General features: G+C 45.7%; 1 protein-coding gene across 11 annotated transcripts in view; it reads left to right on the forward strand.

The window, feature by feature from the left end:
* MYO9A (myosin IXA) overlaps nt 1-16,795 on the forward strand; it is a 208,414-nt gene that overhangs the window by 111,607 nt on the left and 80,012 nt on the right. For all 11 annotated transcript variants that reach the window (XM_032966355.2, XM_032966347.2, XM_032966409.2 and 8 more), the window contains 2 exons: nt 5,666-5,800; nt 9,346-9,467. In XM_032966355.2, coding sequence (XP_032822246.2) covers nt 5,666-5,800; nt 9,346-9,467 — 257 coding nt within the window. The remainder of the gene's footprint in view (nt 1-5,665; nt 5,801-9,345; nt 9,468-16,795) is intronic.

Here is a 16,795-nt window from a genome sequence, read left to right on the forward strand (position 1 = left end):
GAGAGAGAGAGAGAAAGCTGGTGAGGACAAGGTGTTATATCGGCCTGAGAGGGGTGCATCAAGGTAGTACAGCCACACCGGTGTGTTGGAGAGCCAGGCCACAACATTTATAATCTGAGTACGACGTTTCGCCAGTAATTACAACCAGCTTCATCAGGCGACAGCCAGATTTGTGGAGAAGTCCACCTGTTTCGTTCATTATATAGAGGCGTAGATGTGGTGACCAAAATTCTGCGCTCTTTCGCAAAGTGGGGGGGGGGGGGGGGGGTTTAATGAGCCAACATACATTATGCATGTGCATTATGTACCGTGCCAAATCTGGCTAGTATATCAGTTACTCCCGCAATGTACGGTATTTTGATCTTTTAATTACTTGGGCAGTTTCAATGCTCGTGTTATTTTATTTGGTTTTGGTATAAAATGCCCTGTTCATTGTAACCGTTCATTTGCAGCGCTTCTTTAACATGTTTAATTTCACTTGTCAGACTGTCACCATCTGACACTTTCTTAGCTTGATGAATGAGCGTCTTGATAAGAGCAGATTTCTGTGTGGGGTGAGGGTGTGACTGTGCATTCAGATAGGCGTCAGTATGCGTTTTCTTTCGGTAAACGCTGTGTTATTTTACCATTTCGACCCTGTCCGATCAAAATACCGTACATTGCGGGAGTAACTAATAAACTAGCCAGATGTTTGGAAAAACAAAACATCTGAGTCAGATTTGGCACGGTACATAAAATTAAGAAATTCATATCTGGTACAAAAGATGTATTACCAAAGCTATCAACAGAAGGTGTGTACAGGATTAACTGTACTTGTGGAAAATGTTATGTCGGGCAAACAGGACGAATGATCAGCACGAGACTGAAAGAACATCAGAGAAATATTAAATACTCCCAAATACAACTGTCAGCAGTAGCAGAACACGCGTGCCAACAAGGACACTCAATTGATTTCGATAATGTTGAAGTTCTGTGCAAAACTAGCTCCTACTGGTCAAGACTAATTAGAGAATCTATCGAAATTGAAATAAATAAAAAATAATTTAACCGTTCGGATAGTTACCGACTTAGTGCTGCGTGGAAGCGAATCATCAAATAATACATTGGTTAAATGCATGCCTATACAGGCCAGCATACTTCATCAAAAGGGATTACCCTTGGTAGGTTATTTTAATACACACAATGGACAGTAAGGACAAGATCAAAGGGTTCGTATAATGTGCATGCATAATGTACGTTGACTCAGTAATCCCCCCCCCACCCACACTGTGCACAAGAGCGCACAAGCATGGTCACCACGTCTACGCCTCTTTATAAGGAATGAAAGAGGTGGACTTCACAAATCTGGCTGTCGCCTGATGAAGCTAGTTGTAATTACTGGCGAAACGTCGTACTCAGATTGTAAATGCTGTGGCTTTGCTCTCCAACACACCGGTGTGCTGTACTCGTGATGAATTGGCCACGTTCTGTTTACGTGACAACTCTTACTAGTTGGCTGTGTCGGGTGGTGGCGGGTTTAACTACACATTTATATATTTATGCGAGCTAATGCGAAAAATCGTCCATTATGGATAATGCCAAGTATAAACATGAAATATAACACCAAACATAACAGCAAATAAAACAACAAATCGCGTGGGGAAATAAAATGTGACCGATCGCCCCTTGTGACAGGAGGATGAATGCTCTGAGCTCTTGAGCTGTTTAAAAGACAATAAACATTTGTGTGTGTATATATGTGTGTGTGTATATATATGTGTGTGTATATTTGTGTGTGTGTATATATTTGTGTGTGTGTATATATATATGTGTGTGTGTGTATATGTGTGTGTATATGTGTGTGTATATATGTGCCGGACGGGAAACTCTGTCGTGGACAGTGCTGTGGGGGGAGGGCCAATTCGATTGGCCCCTCCTCGCATGGTGTCTGTGACCACCACAGTGGCTAAACGGGGGCTCTGGACGGGTGCGAGGGGCTGGTAACCCCTCCACCTTCAACATTTTTACCACGAAACCACTAATAAAACAGTAAGCTTGTGCCGGAGGCCCCGGGGGGACAGGCGTCTATGACGTCTCCTGGCCAAACCCCAATTGGCGGAGCCAGGAGATTGAATCTCTACCCTCGGGGCTCCTCCAGAAACAACAAAAAGCCACTTCGTGTAGCCACGTGGAATGTTCAAACGCTCACTGCAGAGGAGAGGCTGCCACTCCTCTGTAGGGAGCTGGACCGGTACCGCCTGGATCTCTGTGGCATTCAGGAGGTCCGGTGGACCGGTTCTGGCTCCTGCCACCATGAGGGGTGGACAGTCCTCTACTCGGGGCAGCAACCTGCCAAACAACAGGGTGTGGCTCTTCTTTTGAACAAAAGAATGAAGGGGGCATGGGAGCGTGGCGGTGAGGTATGGGAAGCTGTAAGCCCCAGGCTACTTTGGGCTCGCCTTCCCCTCAACCGGAGTCGAGGAGTGTTGGTCGTGGTTACTTATGCCCCCACCAAAGACGAACATCCATGCAGGCAAAGCCGATGAGTCAGATGCCTTCTATGACCTTCTGTCACAGGTACTGGCTCGGGATAGAGTCATCTTGTTGGGTGACTTCAATGCCCGAGTTGGTCATGATGCTGGTACCTGGTCTGGAGTGATTGGAGGGCATGGGCCAGATCAGCTCAATAACAACGGTAGGAGGCTGCTAGATTTTTGTGCAGCCCATGGGCTTGTAATTACCAACACGCTGTTCCGGCATCGGCGCATCCACACAACATCATGGATGCATGCCGGGTCCAAGCAAGAACATCTGCTGGACTACATAGTGACGGACCAGCGGATGTGAGCCCATGTCCTGGACACCAGGACCTACCGTGGAGCTGATCTGCCCTCTGACCATCGACTAGTCATCTGTAAGATGCGCCTTCCATTCTTCCACTCCGGTGCTGGGTGTACACCCAGGACCCCATTCCAACCTAAAGTGGCCTGGTCTCAGTTATCTGATGAAAGTTGCAAGCGAGAATTTCATCATCGCTTGCGGCTGGAGTTGGCATCGTCCCCCAATCCTCCTGATGTCGAGGGTAAATGGGCGAGGTTTAGGACTGTGACTCATGCAGCTGCAATGGCTGCTTTGGGTACGCGGTCCAGACCTCCCCAGAGACCCTGGCTGACAGAGGAGGTGTTCAGGATAGTTGAGAAAAAGCAACAGGCCCACTGTCATCGGCTACAGAATCCCACGTCAGAGAATGAGGATTTCCGCAGCCTTCGCTCGGAGGTTCGGAGAGCCGTGAGGCGCTGCAAGGATGGGTGGTGGTCGCGGGTTGCTGAGGAGATGGAGTCTGCCTCAGTGGCCCGCGATCACAAATCTCTATTTACCTCCATCAAAAAAGTAACCTGCAGCGCCACACCTATTACCATCATTAGGGGAAAAAACGGTGATCCAATCTCCGACCCCCAGGAACAGGTTTGCAGATGTGCTGAGCATTTCTGTGAGGTCCTGGGGGGGGGAAATCCCTCCGCCAGGAAAACATCGTGGCACAAAGTGGGGATGACCCTGCTGAGGCTGCGGTGCCTCATATATTGGAGGAAGTCACCCCCTGTGAGTGGCTGGCTGAGGTGCCATCTGTTGAGGAAGTACTGAAGGCGATCCGGAGTCTGAGACCAGGAAAGGCACCAGGCAGAGATGATCTCCCAAGCGAAATGCTGAGGGAGGGTGGCGTTTGTGCACAGACTGCCCTATATGACATCATAACAACAGTCTGGACCACTGGACGGGTTCCGCAGGATTGGAAGGATGCCCTGGTGGTCCCCCTCTTTAAGAAGGGGGACCGCACAGACTGTAACCACTACAGGGGCATCTCACTCCTCAGTGTGCCGGGAAAGGTCCTGGCAAGGATTATTCAACATCGCCTTGCTAGGCATGCTGAGGAGAGGCTTGCGGAGCCCCAATGTGGTTTCAGGAAAGGGCGGTCCTGCAAGATGCCATATTTTATGTCCGTCTGCTACAGCAGAGGTATACGGAATTCCAGCAAGACCTACATCTCAGCTTTATTGACCTGGTCAAGGCCTATGATACCATCAGTTGGCCTGGGCTCTGGGTTGTTCTTCGTGCTTTTGGAGTCCCTAACCCTCTACTCACGATCATTAAGGACCTTCATGATGGTGAGCGGGCCCGGGTAAAACTATGTGGCCGGGAGTCAGATTCATTCCCTGTACACCTTGGGGTACGACAGGGATGTCCTCTGGCTCCCACATTATTTAACATCTATTTTGACCACGTAGTTCGTGAAGCCTTCAATAGCTGTACCGGGGGAATCTCCATTTGGTACAGATATAATGGGAGGCTGATCGATGCCCGGGTGCGGTCAAGGAATGGCTCCCTATTGCTCAACCATGTTATGTATGCCGATGATTTGGTAATAGCTGCTCATTCAGAGGAGGAGTTGGAGACGCTGCTGCTGAGACTGGAGCGTGCCACTAAGAGATGGGGCCTTACCATAAGCCCCACCAAAACTAAGCACCTGCCTGGGTATTTTGTACCATCGGACACTCCACCCCCACTACTCCCAATCGGTGATGGGACAGTTGTGGAGAGAGTGGAGAGTTTCCCATACCTGGGCAGTGTGCTTATGACCGGCTCCAGTTTAACAGCAGAGGTCTCACTCCGAATCAGTCGAGCGGCAATATCTTTTCATCGGTTGCGTAACGCTGTGTGGAAGCTACCTGGTCTGTCGCTCCGCACTAAGCTTCAGGTCTTCTCGGCCACGGTCATTCCCTCCCTTCTCTATGCTTGCGAAACGTGGACCCCCCTAATGGAACATCTTCGCCGGTTAGAAACATTTAGGCTAGCCTGCCTACGATCCATCCTGGGTTTAACCAGGCTGGATTGTGTGAGGAGCTCACAAATCCTTGAAAGATCTGGGCAAGGTCCTATCGGTGAGCTCCTCCGGCAGGCAAGGCTGCGTTGGCTGGGTTTAACCAGGCTGGATTGTGTGAGGAGCTCACAAATCCTTGAAAGATCTGGGCAGGGTCCCATCGGTGAGCTCCTCCGGCAGGCAAGGCTGCGATGGCTGGGTCATGTAGCCCGCATGCCCAGCCACCGCATGCCGAAACAGCTTTTGTTTGGCCGGATTGAGGGGGCTAAGCGGGCGCGGCACGGGCTAGAGAAGAGATGGAGTGATGTGGTACAGGAGGACGTGGAGCTGAGTGGACTTGCCGATGACTGGTACCAGCGGTGTCAAGATCGGCCTCTGTGGAGGAGGCTCGTGAAGGATGCTACTGGGCAGTTGGAGGCAGTCGCCCTCCAACAACAACGGAGGGCGGAGGAGCGACGCTCACAACAGCGAGCGGAGCGCCGGGTGGCTAAAGCACAGCAGGTTGGCACAGTAGGGGGCACAGGTGGTGCATCAGCCAGTCATCTCAGTCAGTCGACCCGTGGCACCTGGGTCTGCCCCGTGACCTCCTGCCAGCGGGCGTTCGACACTTCACGTGGCCTCAGGGTGCACATAGCCTGGCACAAGCGTCGTGGTGACGTCACCGCCACTTAGTGGCGAATGGCGGTTGTTGTTGTTGTTGTATATGTGTGTGTGTATATTTGTGTGTTCGGCACTCATTGTCTATTTGTGTAACCCCGAGGCTTCATTGTAGTGCTTTACCTTTTGACTGTTGCCCCCCCCCCCCCCCAGGGTCTTTCCATCGGGGTGCTGGACATTTTCGGCTTTGAAGACTTTGAAAACAACAGCTTTGAGCAGTTCTGCATCAATTATGCCAATGAATGTCTTCAGTATTACTTCAATCAACATGTATTCAAGATTGAGCAGGTGAGCACAATCTGTTCATTCTTTGCATTCCTTCAGCAATACTCTCTTCCTGCACCCTCTTGCTGCATATCTTGAGCACCAGAAATGCAGGGATTTGAAAGATATCTTGCCACTACACTAAAGTGTTGATCCGCATAAGGTTTAGTGGCAGTCGGTTACTCATTATAGGCGAGAACATGTGTTTGATCATGCAAAAGCCTGCCGAATTTACCGTTCTGTTTCTAAACTCCTGTTGCTCACTGTATTCCAGTTACATTGGAAACTTTGTATTTCGCCGAAAAGGTTGTTCAGTTGTGATGGCATTCACCACATAATGTATGCATTCAACTGTTTCTGTGTTGAAAAGCAGCTTTGGCTTTTCGCTCATTTTCTGAACATGCATACGTGAGAATAAACATGGATGGATATGCTATACAGACACACACATTCTAGTTGTGTTAGCATTCATTTTAATCTTAATTAAACCATTGCCGAGTTTATTGTTCAGTCCCAACATTGAGACGTCGTTTAAAATGACTTTTTACCATCAATAACTCGTTAAATGTGTTGTACTCTTTCTAAATAAACAATAGTCCATTCAGAATGCACGTAATTGAATGAATAACAATATGTACAGTAATGCTATTGTAAAGAATATATTAAATCTATCTTTTGTTGATAAATTTTAACTGTTAAATAAATCGTATGAAGCAGCTAGTTTCTTCCATTACAACACATTTCCTTTGGATTAAAGTACTTCCATTGTTTTTGGAATGCTTAACACTTGTGCATCACAGCATATGTTAGGATAGTCCTCGTTTACGATTGGTAATGTCTCTTGAATCATTTTTGGGATTACAGTTTACAGTTTGTTTGAAAGTACAATGACTCGTTGGTGGAATTTAAAACAATGCTTCTCTCACTTCTCTGTAATATTCATTCTCTGCATTTGGTGAGCTTCCATGAACAGTGACTAACGCACTTAGTCCTAGCGAGGCAGCCCATGCATCATTGTTAAATATGAAAAATGGCTGAGTAAGGTGTTCAAACGTATCCGTTTTGGGTACTGAAAATGCCCTCTCCACGGGCAAGCCTATGTGGACGTTAAGTATAACTCGGCCTCCTCCATCAGTTAAACTACAAACTTTGCAGCCTAACTCGCTCGGCAGGGTTGATGGTGCCACGGCGGCGGGTGTGTTTATTACGGGAATCTGCGCTTCAGTGGCCACGCTGTGTGTGGGAGTTCCGTGGAAGCCATTACACCTGACGGCTCGTCAATGTCGAAACGCGGTCCCATACTCTGACCATTTATGGGCTCGGGAAGCTGGCAATGGTCTGCCCTCATGGGATCTTTCTGCCTTTATTGCCATTGCAGTGCATAGTTAGCTCCCTTATATTCACATTGGATGCATTCTTGAAGCTGTTTTCCCAAATTAATAGGTGACCTGCAGATTAACGTTTAACTTTTGAGCACTTTTCTGGAAAGGAAAAAATGGATAACCCAATTCGTCTCAAAACAAGTGTGAAGTTTCAGTAGAACTCACCTTGATTACAGATGTCAATTGTTTTGTAAAGGAAATTCCAGGCTTCTTGGGGTTTTTGTTTGAACTTTGCTCTGGCTATCATGCTTAAAAGACAATGGGCCCAAGATTATTTGTATAGTTTCTGATACAGTTGAGTTTTTGAACACCGAAAATGTTTAATAAAAACTGTAAAAGTTGAGTAATTTATTTTTTAATGTGTAAAAAAAAAACGTGGCACTAAAATGTTTGTTTCTGTCTTTTTAGTGCCTGAATTTAGAGGAACCATCTAAGTGTATATCAGACAAAGCTATTGAAGTGTACACACCCTGATTTGGTCCTTTAATTCCATGGAAGGTTGACTTGGGGTTTTTTGGCAAACCTCCTGGCGAAATCCCAATTCAACCTTCGGTCTTTGGGAGATTGCTTATCTCCTGTGCTGTCTCTGTCGTCTTGGACCCTCTCCCACTGGCCCTGTTCCTGTCCACTCTCAATGCCGTTCTCTTCTGCTCTCTGCCAATCAATGTCTAAACATTTCTTTAAGCGTACACACACCGCCTATCTCCATGATGCACATGCCATTGTTTTTGTACAGCATCTTGAGATGCGGTTGCATTCAGCTGCTCTTTAAATCTCAAATGGGTGTTTCATGTCGACGAACGTACCGCATTTGCATGCTTACGGAACGTCACCGCTTAGGGCTTAGATAATGGCATCGGCAAAGGTTAGTTAGTGCTTCCTGAAGCATGTGGTATGAAATGGCTGAGAATGAAAACAAAACTGCCTCGACTTCACCAATGAATTGCGATGATGGCTATGAGTGGAATGCTTTTAATAATTAACTTTTAATAATGGCTTTCCTTTTGGCAACATTACATTTTCATCTCATCACGACTGATTACCAAAGTACTGCGTATGCGACTCTAAAAATGCACATCGTTATTGTCGCAATGCAAATTTCCGTTCAGTGTCCTTGGAAAGCAATGTCATTATGAACAGCTTTCAAGTGAACCATCAAGTGAAAACCTTCCTATGAAAGCGTCCTTTATAGTTGGGGTTTCTCCGAGGCTCTTCGACACTAACGTGGCGCTCTCATGCCTATAGATCGTACACAATTAGAAACACACTCGGCATGTTAATGGTGCTGCCTTAAAGGGAAACGTTTAAAGTTGACAATGTTTTGTTGATAAACTGTGAATAACGCAACGAATAATATATATCCATTGTGATTTATATGACTACATAAACCCCTCCCCCTCTGGTCTTTGCACCTGATTGGCTCACAGCGACGACAGCACATTTACCTCTCTAAGACCGAAACAGGAGGATTTCTCCACTATTCTCGCTGTCGCCGGATGATGCTGGTTGTAATTACCGGTGGAAACATTGTACTTGAATTGTAAATGTTGTGGGTTTACTCTCCAACATACCGGTGTACTAAACTGGTAACTAATTGGCATGTTTTGTTGATGTGACAAACGTTGATAATTGGCTGTGTCGGGTGTTGGCGGGCTTAACGACACATTTATATTTGCGCGATCTAACATTTACAGCTCACATAATACAGTATCGTAACATTATAACCATGCATTTTACAGCAAATAATTAAATTTTGTGATGCTTTTTTCCGCATAATATGTGCATTTCTCATTGGTTATTTAGATATGATTAGATTGGTCAATCCTGTGCATTTGGTCTTGTTGGCTTTTCAAACCGAAATGTGATTAACTTCAGAAGAACTGAGAGCATGTGCTGTTATTTTGTAAATTTGCTTGTTCATGTCCAAAACCCCAGCACATCACAAGATAAGGTGCACTTGGTACATTCCATTATTCTTAACTTTTGAAAACAACGTGGTGTCATTAATCCTCAGTGTTACAGATTTGACCTCTTAAATGTGACATCGAGTTTTCCCTTGTGCAGAATTAATATTTGTTACCAGGTCTCTCGTTGAACAAGCTCCTCTTGCACGTGAACTACTTTGTGATGCAGGGAATCTCAGGAACGCACGCGGAATGACACAAACTGAATGGCAATATTTCACAGGAGGAATACCAGAAGGAGGGCATTCTCTGGAACACCATTGATTACACAGACAACCTCGGCTGCATCAACCTCATCAGCAAGAAACCCACAGGACTGCTCCACCTGCTGGACGAGGAATGCAAGTAAGGGCATTGCCATGGATTCAACTCCAGTTGCCTTGATCCGATTACTCACTCGGCTACTGTATTCGGATTCATTTGTTACTTTGCAGTCCAGCTAAAGTTTTATTTCTCAGGTAATTTTCTGCTCACGTTAGAGGTGGTTGAAAATTCGTGTGACTGGTCATGAAAACGTCATGCCAATTAAATTCTTCACTTATTTTGGTACCGATTAATAATTCCCAAAACATAAACATGCCTCTAATGTACAGTATATATGTGTTTCTCCACAATGTGTTGTATAAAAAAAAACCCCAGCAAAAATCTGTTTCGGTCGTGGGAAGGAGTGAGAAAACTTTGGATATTTGCAGATGTTGAAAGGTGGAGCTCAACAGATGCTAGAAGAACTGCATATGGTAAAGCTGCATGGGGTGAGAAAGTGGTTACCACGGTGCTGGAAAAAGCGATATATCATTAAAGAGGTTTGGTAACTATAGAGGGATTTGTTTTATTTGCATTGAAGGTATTATGTTTACCATAGTTTTGCTGCATACTAAAGCCTGCAGGTAGAAGAACAGTATTTTCGTGGTTTAACTGTTGTTGACTGAACAGGAAAAGGTTTTAGTAAGAAAATATACATCCGCCAGTTGAGCAACTGATAGAGAAGAGCTAGGAATATGATGGAGCGTTTTGGATTTGTCATTTAGACTTCACACACCCGTTAATTTGTGTTTTGAGAAAGGGTTTTGAAAACGTTAAGTTGCCGTGGTATTCCAGCTCAGGTACTCCAGTAACTTAAACACTTTGCATGATGGGACTCTTGCTTCTGTGCCTTTGAGGAGAGACTGCACACAAAACCACCACAGCAATGTGTTTTTTTACTGTGTTTGGCTAAATTCCAGCGCTGAGAATGAAATGTATTTCTCTGTAGCAGGGCATACGGGAAAGTGGGCTCCCTTATTGTGTTGATACAATGTTCACTTGAATGGATGTCAGAAGGTAGTTCTGTGATCTCACCTTCCGTGGGGCAGTCTCAGACAAACAGCAGTGATTCACTGTTCTACGCATGGTCGAAGTGGATACTCTGCTTCATAACGCCGATGGCACAGTTGGAATTAAACTGGAAAAAAGACTGAAGAAATCAAGTGGAGAATCATCCGTAATTGTTGGATAGGTGCTGCATTTGGTCACGCACTTTTTTCAAAGTTTTGCTCAAGTATACATTCATTAAAAGCATGGATGAGTTGAGGAAATAAAGAAAACTAGGAATTACAATAGATAGTTTACACTTGAGAGAATTGGAGAATGTAGCTTTTGGCAGTTGTAGGTACAGAACATGAACTCTGAGCCCTCGATGTGAGTTTTCCTCAAGTTACATTTATGGCAGTGGTTAGGAAAGGGACCTCTCCATCTTCACCACAGGTGTCAGTTGCAAATGAACAATGTGACACAGTCGGGGAGTTGAGGCGTTAATGTGCATGACACAGTGAATTGTAAGATTGAAATCAAAGGATGGATTGCTTTTGTAGGAGATTAAACACTGTATATAAGCTTTAGTATAGAGGGTCAGTTGTTTGAGGTAGACTGTTAATGTCGAGCCAAAGAGCTCAACGCGCGATCTGAAGGTAAAACTCGGATTGACGACACCGTTGCTTGGACAGTGCACAGCATGCGACGACTCGCAAGAACTGCCGAAGACAGGGCCCTGTGGTGTAGGATAGTCTATCTCCACAATAAAGGTTTTTTGGGTTAGAACGCGGAAATATAAATGTGCCGTTACACCCGCCACAGCCTATTAGTAAGGTTTGTCATGTAAACAAACTGTGCCATTTAGTTACTACTTTAGCACACCGGTGTGTTGGAGAGTAAACCCACAACATTTACAATTCGAGTACGATCTTTCCCTGGTGATTTCAACCAGCTTCATCAGGCAATAGCCAGAATTGTGAAGAAGTCCTCTTTCGGTCTTAAATGGAGGGAGTAAAGGTGATGTCATCCCTGTGGGCCTATCAGGTGACCAGAGGGGGGTTAATGCAGTCATAAATTACCTTGGATCATGTTAATCTGAGAATATACTGTACCTATTGTTGGTTGGGTTATTCACAGTTAATCAACATACATTATGTTAAACTAAGAGTATGTGGAGAATATTATTGGCTGCTCACAGTTAATCAACATAAAATGGAATGATTATTTTTTAGGTTTAGTTTGTTATCCAGCCCTCGTATCGAGGAGGTATAGAAACATACGAAGGTAGAGTTAGAGTACACGTGCAAGCAGAGGCTGTTAGGAATTTAATTGTGAGATAGTGACGTTTTGAATGAGAACATTTAGGAAAGTAGAGGAGTAGGTTGTGATGGGTGGTGGGGGGGGGCACGTGCAGGATAGAGGAATGCTGGTTATGGAGATGGGCATGATAGTGAGTGTCCAGAGGTCGGCAACCAAGGCGAGACCCGAAGCCAGACGGTGCCATACAAAATCAGTCTTTATTTAAACTGGAGGAATCCGATGAGCTATAAAGCTCTTTTTCACACACGTTCAATACAAAAAACACGATAGCAGCACAAAGTATAGGGAAGGTAAGAAAAGCCCACTAAGCTATTAGCTTATTTTTCAGAAGCAACCTGGCCACAAAAGGGAGCTCAACAAAGTAGCTTGTCGCGTGGAAATTTATAGCCGCCAAACACTGCAAGAGCAGACTTTGGAGGTCGAGTGTCAACTGTGCAAAACTTTTGTGGCATCTTGCAGAAGGAAGTGATGATGAGATGTGGCACCATGACCGGCATTGGGCACCATGACCTTTTGACCTTGATGTGCATACAAATACAAAGATCCCTCTCTTAGCATACACATGCAGTCACCAAAAGCTGCACGGCATTTATCAATCGGAAATGGAAACCTTTAAAAGCAACCTTTTATAACATTGAATCAGGCCAAAGAGAATATGACCTTGATTTGAAGCTTTCGTGACTGCAGGAATCCATACTCTTTGGTTCTTTCGGTAAAGTCACGTAGGTATAACGTGACTTTACCCAAAGAACTAAAGAGTATAGAATATGACCTCTCGAACCTTAAAGCTGAAGTCTTGTATCACAGCATTGCCTTGTGTACATTGTACTGTTGCTGCCGTTAGCTTACACCTGAAATAAGATAGTCATTGAATTAAGCCGTACACTTTTTTTGGTGACGTCTCTAAAGGTTAAACTCATGATGTATGCCAAAGTGGCCGTGCAATTGTGTAAATAAAACTATACAACGCAAATAGCGAAAACAAGTTTCAGGGCATTTTATACACACACTTTGTGCCCTGTCACTCGAAACACCTCGCTCAATGTGGATACAAACCACATTTGCTGCAGAACAAGTGGGTCCTTTAGCAGATGAGTAGAGAAGCCTTCGATGCCAAATGCAGAATGCACGACAGTGGCCTGCAAACAGCACGGAGCAGCCCAGTAACCCGCAGATCATTCTGATCCACAATCGTTTTTGATCAACAACAAAATGCATTATTTTTAAACGGTTGCGTTTTACAATATAATACGATGTAATATTAGTCGTGCAACACCACACCTCGCATGCAATAATATTCTGTCACATAACCACCACCAGCTAAACATGAGCCCCGCCCTGCCGCAAATGTATTTGCAAATTCAACCACTGAAACCTTAAGAATGACATTATTTTTATTTTGTTTTGTTTTTCTACCTACGTGACTTTACCGAAATAACCAAAGAGTAATGACATTTATACGTTGCAATATGCAATGCACACGCTACGACAAATTTAGTAGCTTGTCACAGAGAAACGTTTCCCACCGCAGAAAGCAGCCTTCAGCCTGGTTTGCTGGATCTTTACAGGCAGGGGTAGATTCACCAAGCCAGTTAGCCAACCTCCAAAGTGCACGGCCAATTCACTGTCAAACGTCTGCACCCCTGCAGCGATGCATTCTAGAGAATAACCGGTTTTGTAACCGCATGACATGCCGTTACGTATCCCGCCTGTCCTTTGTGTTTGGCTGGGGGATTATGATTGAGCACCTGAGTGCAGCACGGCAAGATGGCTGTGGTCCAGCCCAGACTCGATGGCTCGGGGTACCGGCCTTCTCCAGAGAGCGTTGTGAAAGGCAACCGATTGCTTTGCTGCTGCTGGGCGAGGCTGCCCTCTACGGCATTATTGATCCGCAGTGAAGCGCTTCAATTGTGTCACTGTCACTCAACTCTTAAGCAAGTGTTGCTAGTTGATTGCAATCCAGGGAACTCGAGTGGCGTTCAATCGGCATCGGAGGGAGTGCTCCCATCGCGATGGTTCGACAGGGATTGTAAACGTTTACATACGAACACTGGCACCTTGTTTTCTGCGGTTGTCAAACTTGTACGGCACAGGAGAACGTGATGTGTGCATTCACGTGAATTAGTAGCTTTCGTGCTTCTGCAAGTGTGTTCCGCCTGATAAAGTGTGTAAAATATTAAAGTAATATTAGCACTGGGAGCAATGCCTAGAATTGGTGTTATTTACGTAAAAATATACAATTTTACACTTAGTATGGTCATATAGGGCTTCGTGGAGATGTTTGACTATTAGAAAGCTCTAGAATACCCCACTAACATCACACACACCCAGCCATGCTCTATAATACCCCACTACAATCACACACCCAGCCATGATCTATAATACCCCACTACCATCACCCAGCCATGATCTATAATACCCCACTACCATCACACACGCAGCCATGATCTATAATACCCCACTACCATCACACACCCAGCCATGCTCTATAATACCCCACTACCATCACACACCCAGCCATGCTCTATAATACCCTACTAGCATCACACACCCAGCCATGTTTTATAATACCCCACTACCATCACACACCCAGCCATGCTCTATAATACCCCACTACCATCACACACCCAGCCATGTTCTATAATACCCCACTAGCATCACACACCCAGCCATGTTCTATAATACCCCACTACCATCACACACCCAGCCATGCTCTATAATACCCCACTACCATCACACACCCAGCCATGTTCTATAATACCCCACTACCATCACACACCCAGCCATGATCTATAATACCCCACTAGCATCACACACCCAGCCATGCTCTATAATACCCCACTACCATCACACACCCAGCCATGTTCTATAATACCCCACTACCATCACACACCCAGCCATGCTCTATAATACCCCACTACCATCACACACCCAGCCATGCTCTATAATACCCCACTAGCATCACACACCCAGCCATGTTCTATAATACCCCACTACCATCACACACCCAGCCATGCTCTATAATACCCCACTACCATCACACACCCAGCCATGCTCTATAATACCCCACTAGCATCACACACCCAGCCATGATCTATAATACCCCACTACCATCACACACCCAGCCATGTTCTATAATACCCCACTACCATCACACACCCAGCCATGTTCTATAATACCCCACTAGCATCACACACCCAGCCATGCTCTATAATACCCCACTACCATCACACACCTAGCCATGCTCTATAATACCCCACTACCATCACACACCCAGCCATGCTCTATAATATGCCACTAGCATCACACACGCAGCCATGCTCTATAATACCCCACTACCATCACACACCCAGCCATGCTCTATAATACGCCACTAGCATCACACACCCAGCCATGTTCTATAATACCCCACTACCATCACACACGCAGCCATGCTCTATAATAACCCACTAGCATCACACACCCAGCCATGCTCTATAATACCCCACTACCATCACACACCCAGCCATGTTCTATAATAACCCACTAGCATCACACACCCAGCCATGCTCTATAATACCCCACTACCATCACACACCCAGCCATGCTCTATAATACGCCACTAGCATCACACACCCAGCCATGTTCTATAATACCCCACTACCATCACACACGCAGCCATGTTCTATAATACCCCACTACCATCACACACCCAGCCATGTTCTATAATACCCCACTACCATCACACACCCAGCCATGTTTTATAATACCCCACTACCATCACACACACAGCCATGATCTATAATACCCCACTACCATCACACACCCAGCCATGTTCTATAATACCCCACTACCATCACACACCCAGCCATGATCTATAATACCCCACTACCATCACCCAGCCATGATCTATAATACCCCACTACCATCACACACGCAGCCATGATCTATAATACCCCACTACCATCACACACCCAGCCATGCTCTATAATACCCCACTACCATCACACACCCAGCCATGCTCTATAATACCCTACTAGCATCACACACCCAGCCATGTTTTATAATACCCCACTACCATCACACACCCAGCCATGCTCTATAATACCCCACTACCATCACACACCCAGCCATGTTCTATAATACCCCACTAGCATCACACACCCAGCCATGTTCTATAATACCCCACTACCATCACACACCCAGCCATGCTCTATAATACCCCACTACCATCACACACCCAGCCATGTTCTATAATACCCCACTACCATCACACACCCAGCCATGATCTATAATACCCCACTAGCATCACACACCCAGCCATGCTCTATAATACCCCACTACCATCACACACCCAGCCATGTTCTATAATACCCCACTACCATCACACACCCAGCCATGTTCTATAATACCCCACTACCATCACACACCCAGCCATGCTCTATAATACCCCACTACCATCACACACCCAGCCATGCTCTATAATACCCCACTAGCATCACACACCCAGCCATGATCTATAATACCCCACTACCATCACACACCCAGCCATGTTCTATAATACCCCACTACCATCACACACCCAGCCATGTTCTATAATACCCCACTAGCATCACACACCCAGCCATGCTCTATAATACCCCACTACCATCACACACCTAGCCATGCTCTATAATACCCCACTACCATCACACACCCAGCCATGCTCTATAATATGCCACTAGCATCACACACGCAGCCATGCTCTATAATACCCCACTACCATCACACACCCAGCCATGCTCTATAATACGCCACTAGCATCACACACCCAGCCATGTTCTATAATACCCCACTACCATCACACACGCAGCCATGCTCTATAATAACCCACTAGCATCACACACCCAGCCATGCTCTATAATACCCCACTACCATCACACACCCAGCCATGTTCTATAATAACCCACTAGCATCACACACCCAGCCATGCTCTATAATACCCCACTACCATCACACACCCAGCCATGCTCTATAATACGCCACTAGCATCACACACCCAGCCATGTTCTATAATACCCCACTACCATCACACACGCAGCCAT

Source organism: Petromyzon marinus, chromosome 1 (assembly GCF_048934315.1).
Source record: "Petromyzon marinus isolate PM22_M1 ecotype Great Lakes invasive population chromosome 1, UKy_Petmar_22M1.pri1.0, whole genome shotgun sequence".
Taxonomy (NCBI): domain Eukaryota; kingdom Metazoa; phylum Chordata; class Hyperoartia; order Petromyzontiformes; family Petromyzontidae; genus Petromyzon; species Petromyzon marinus.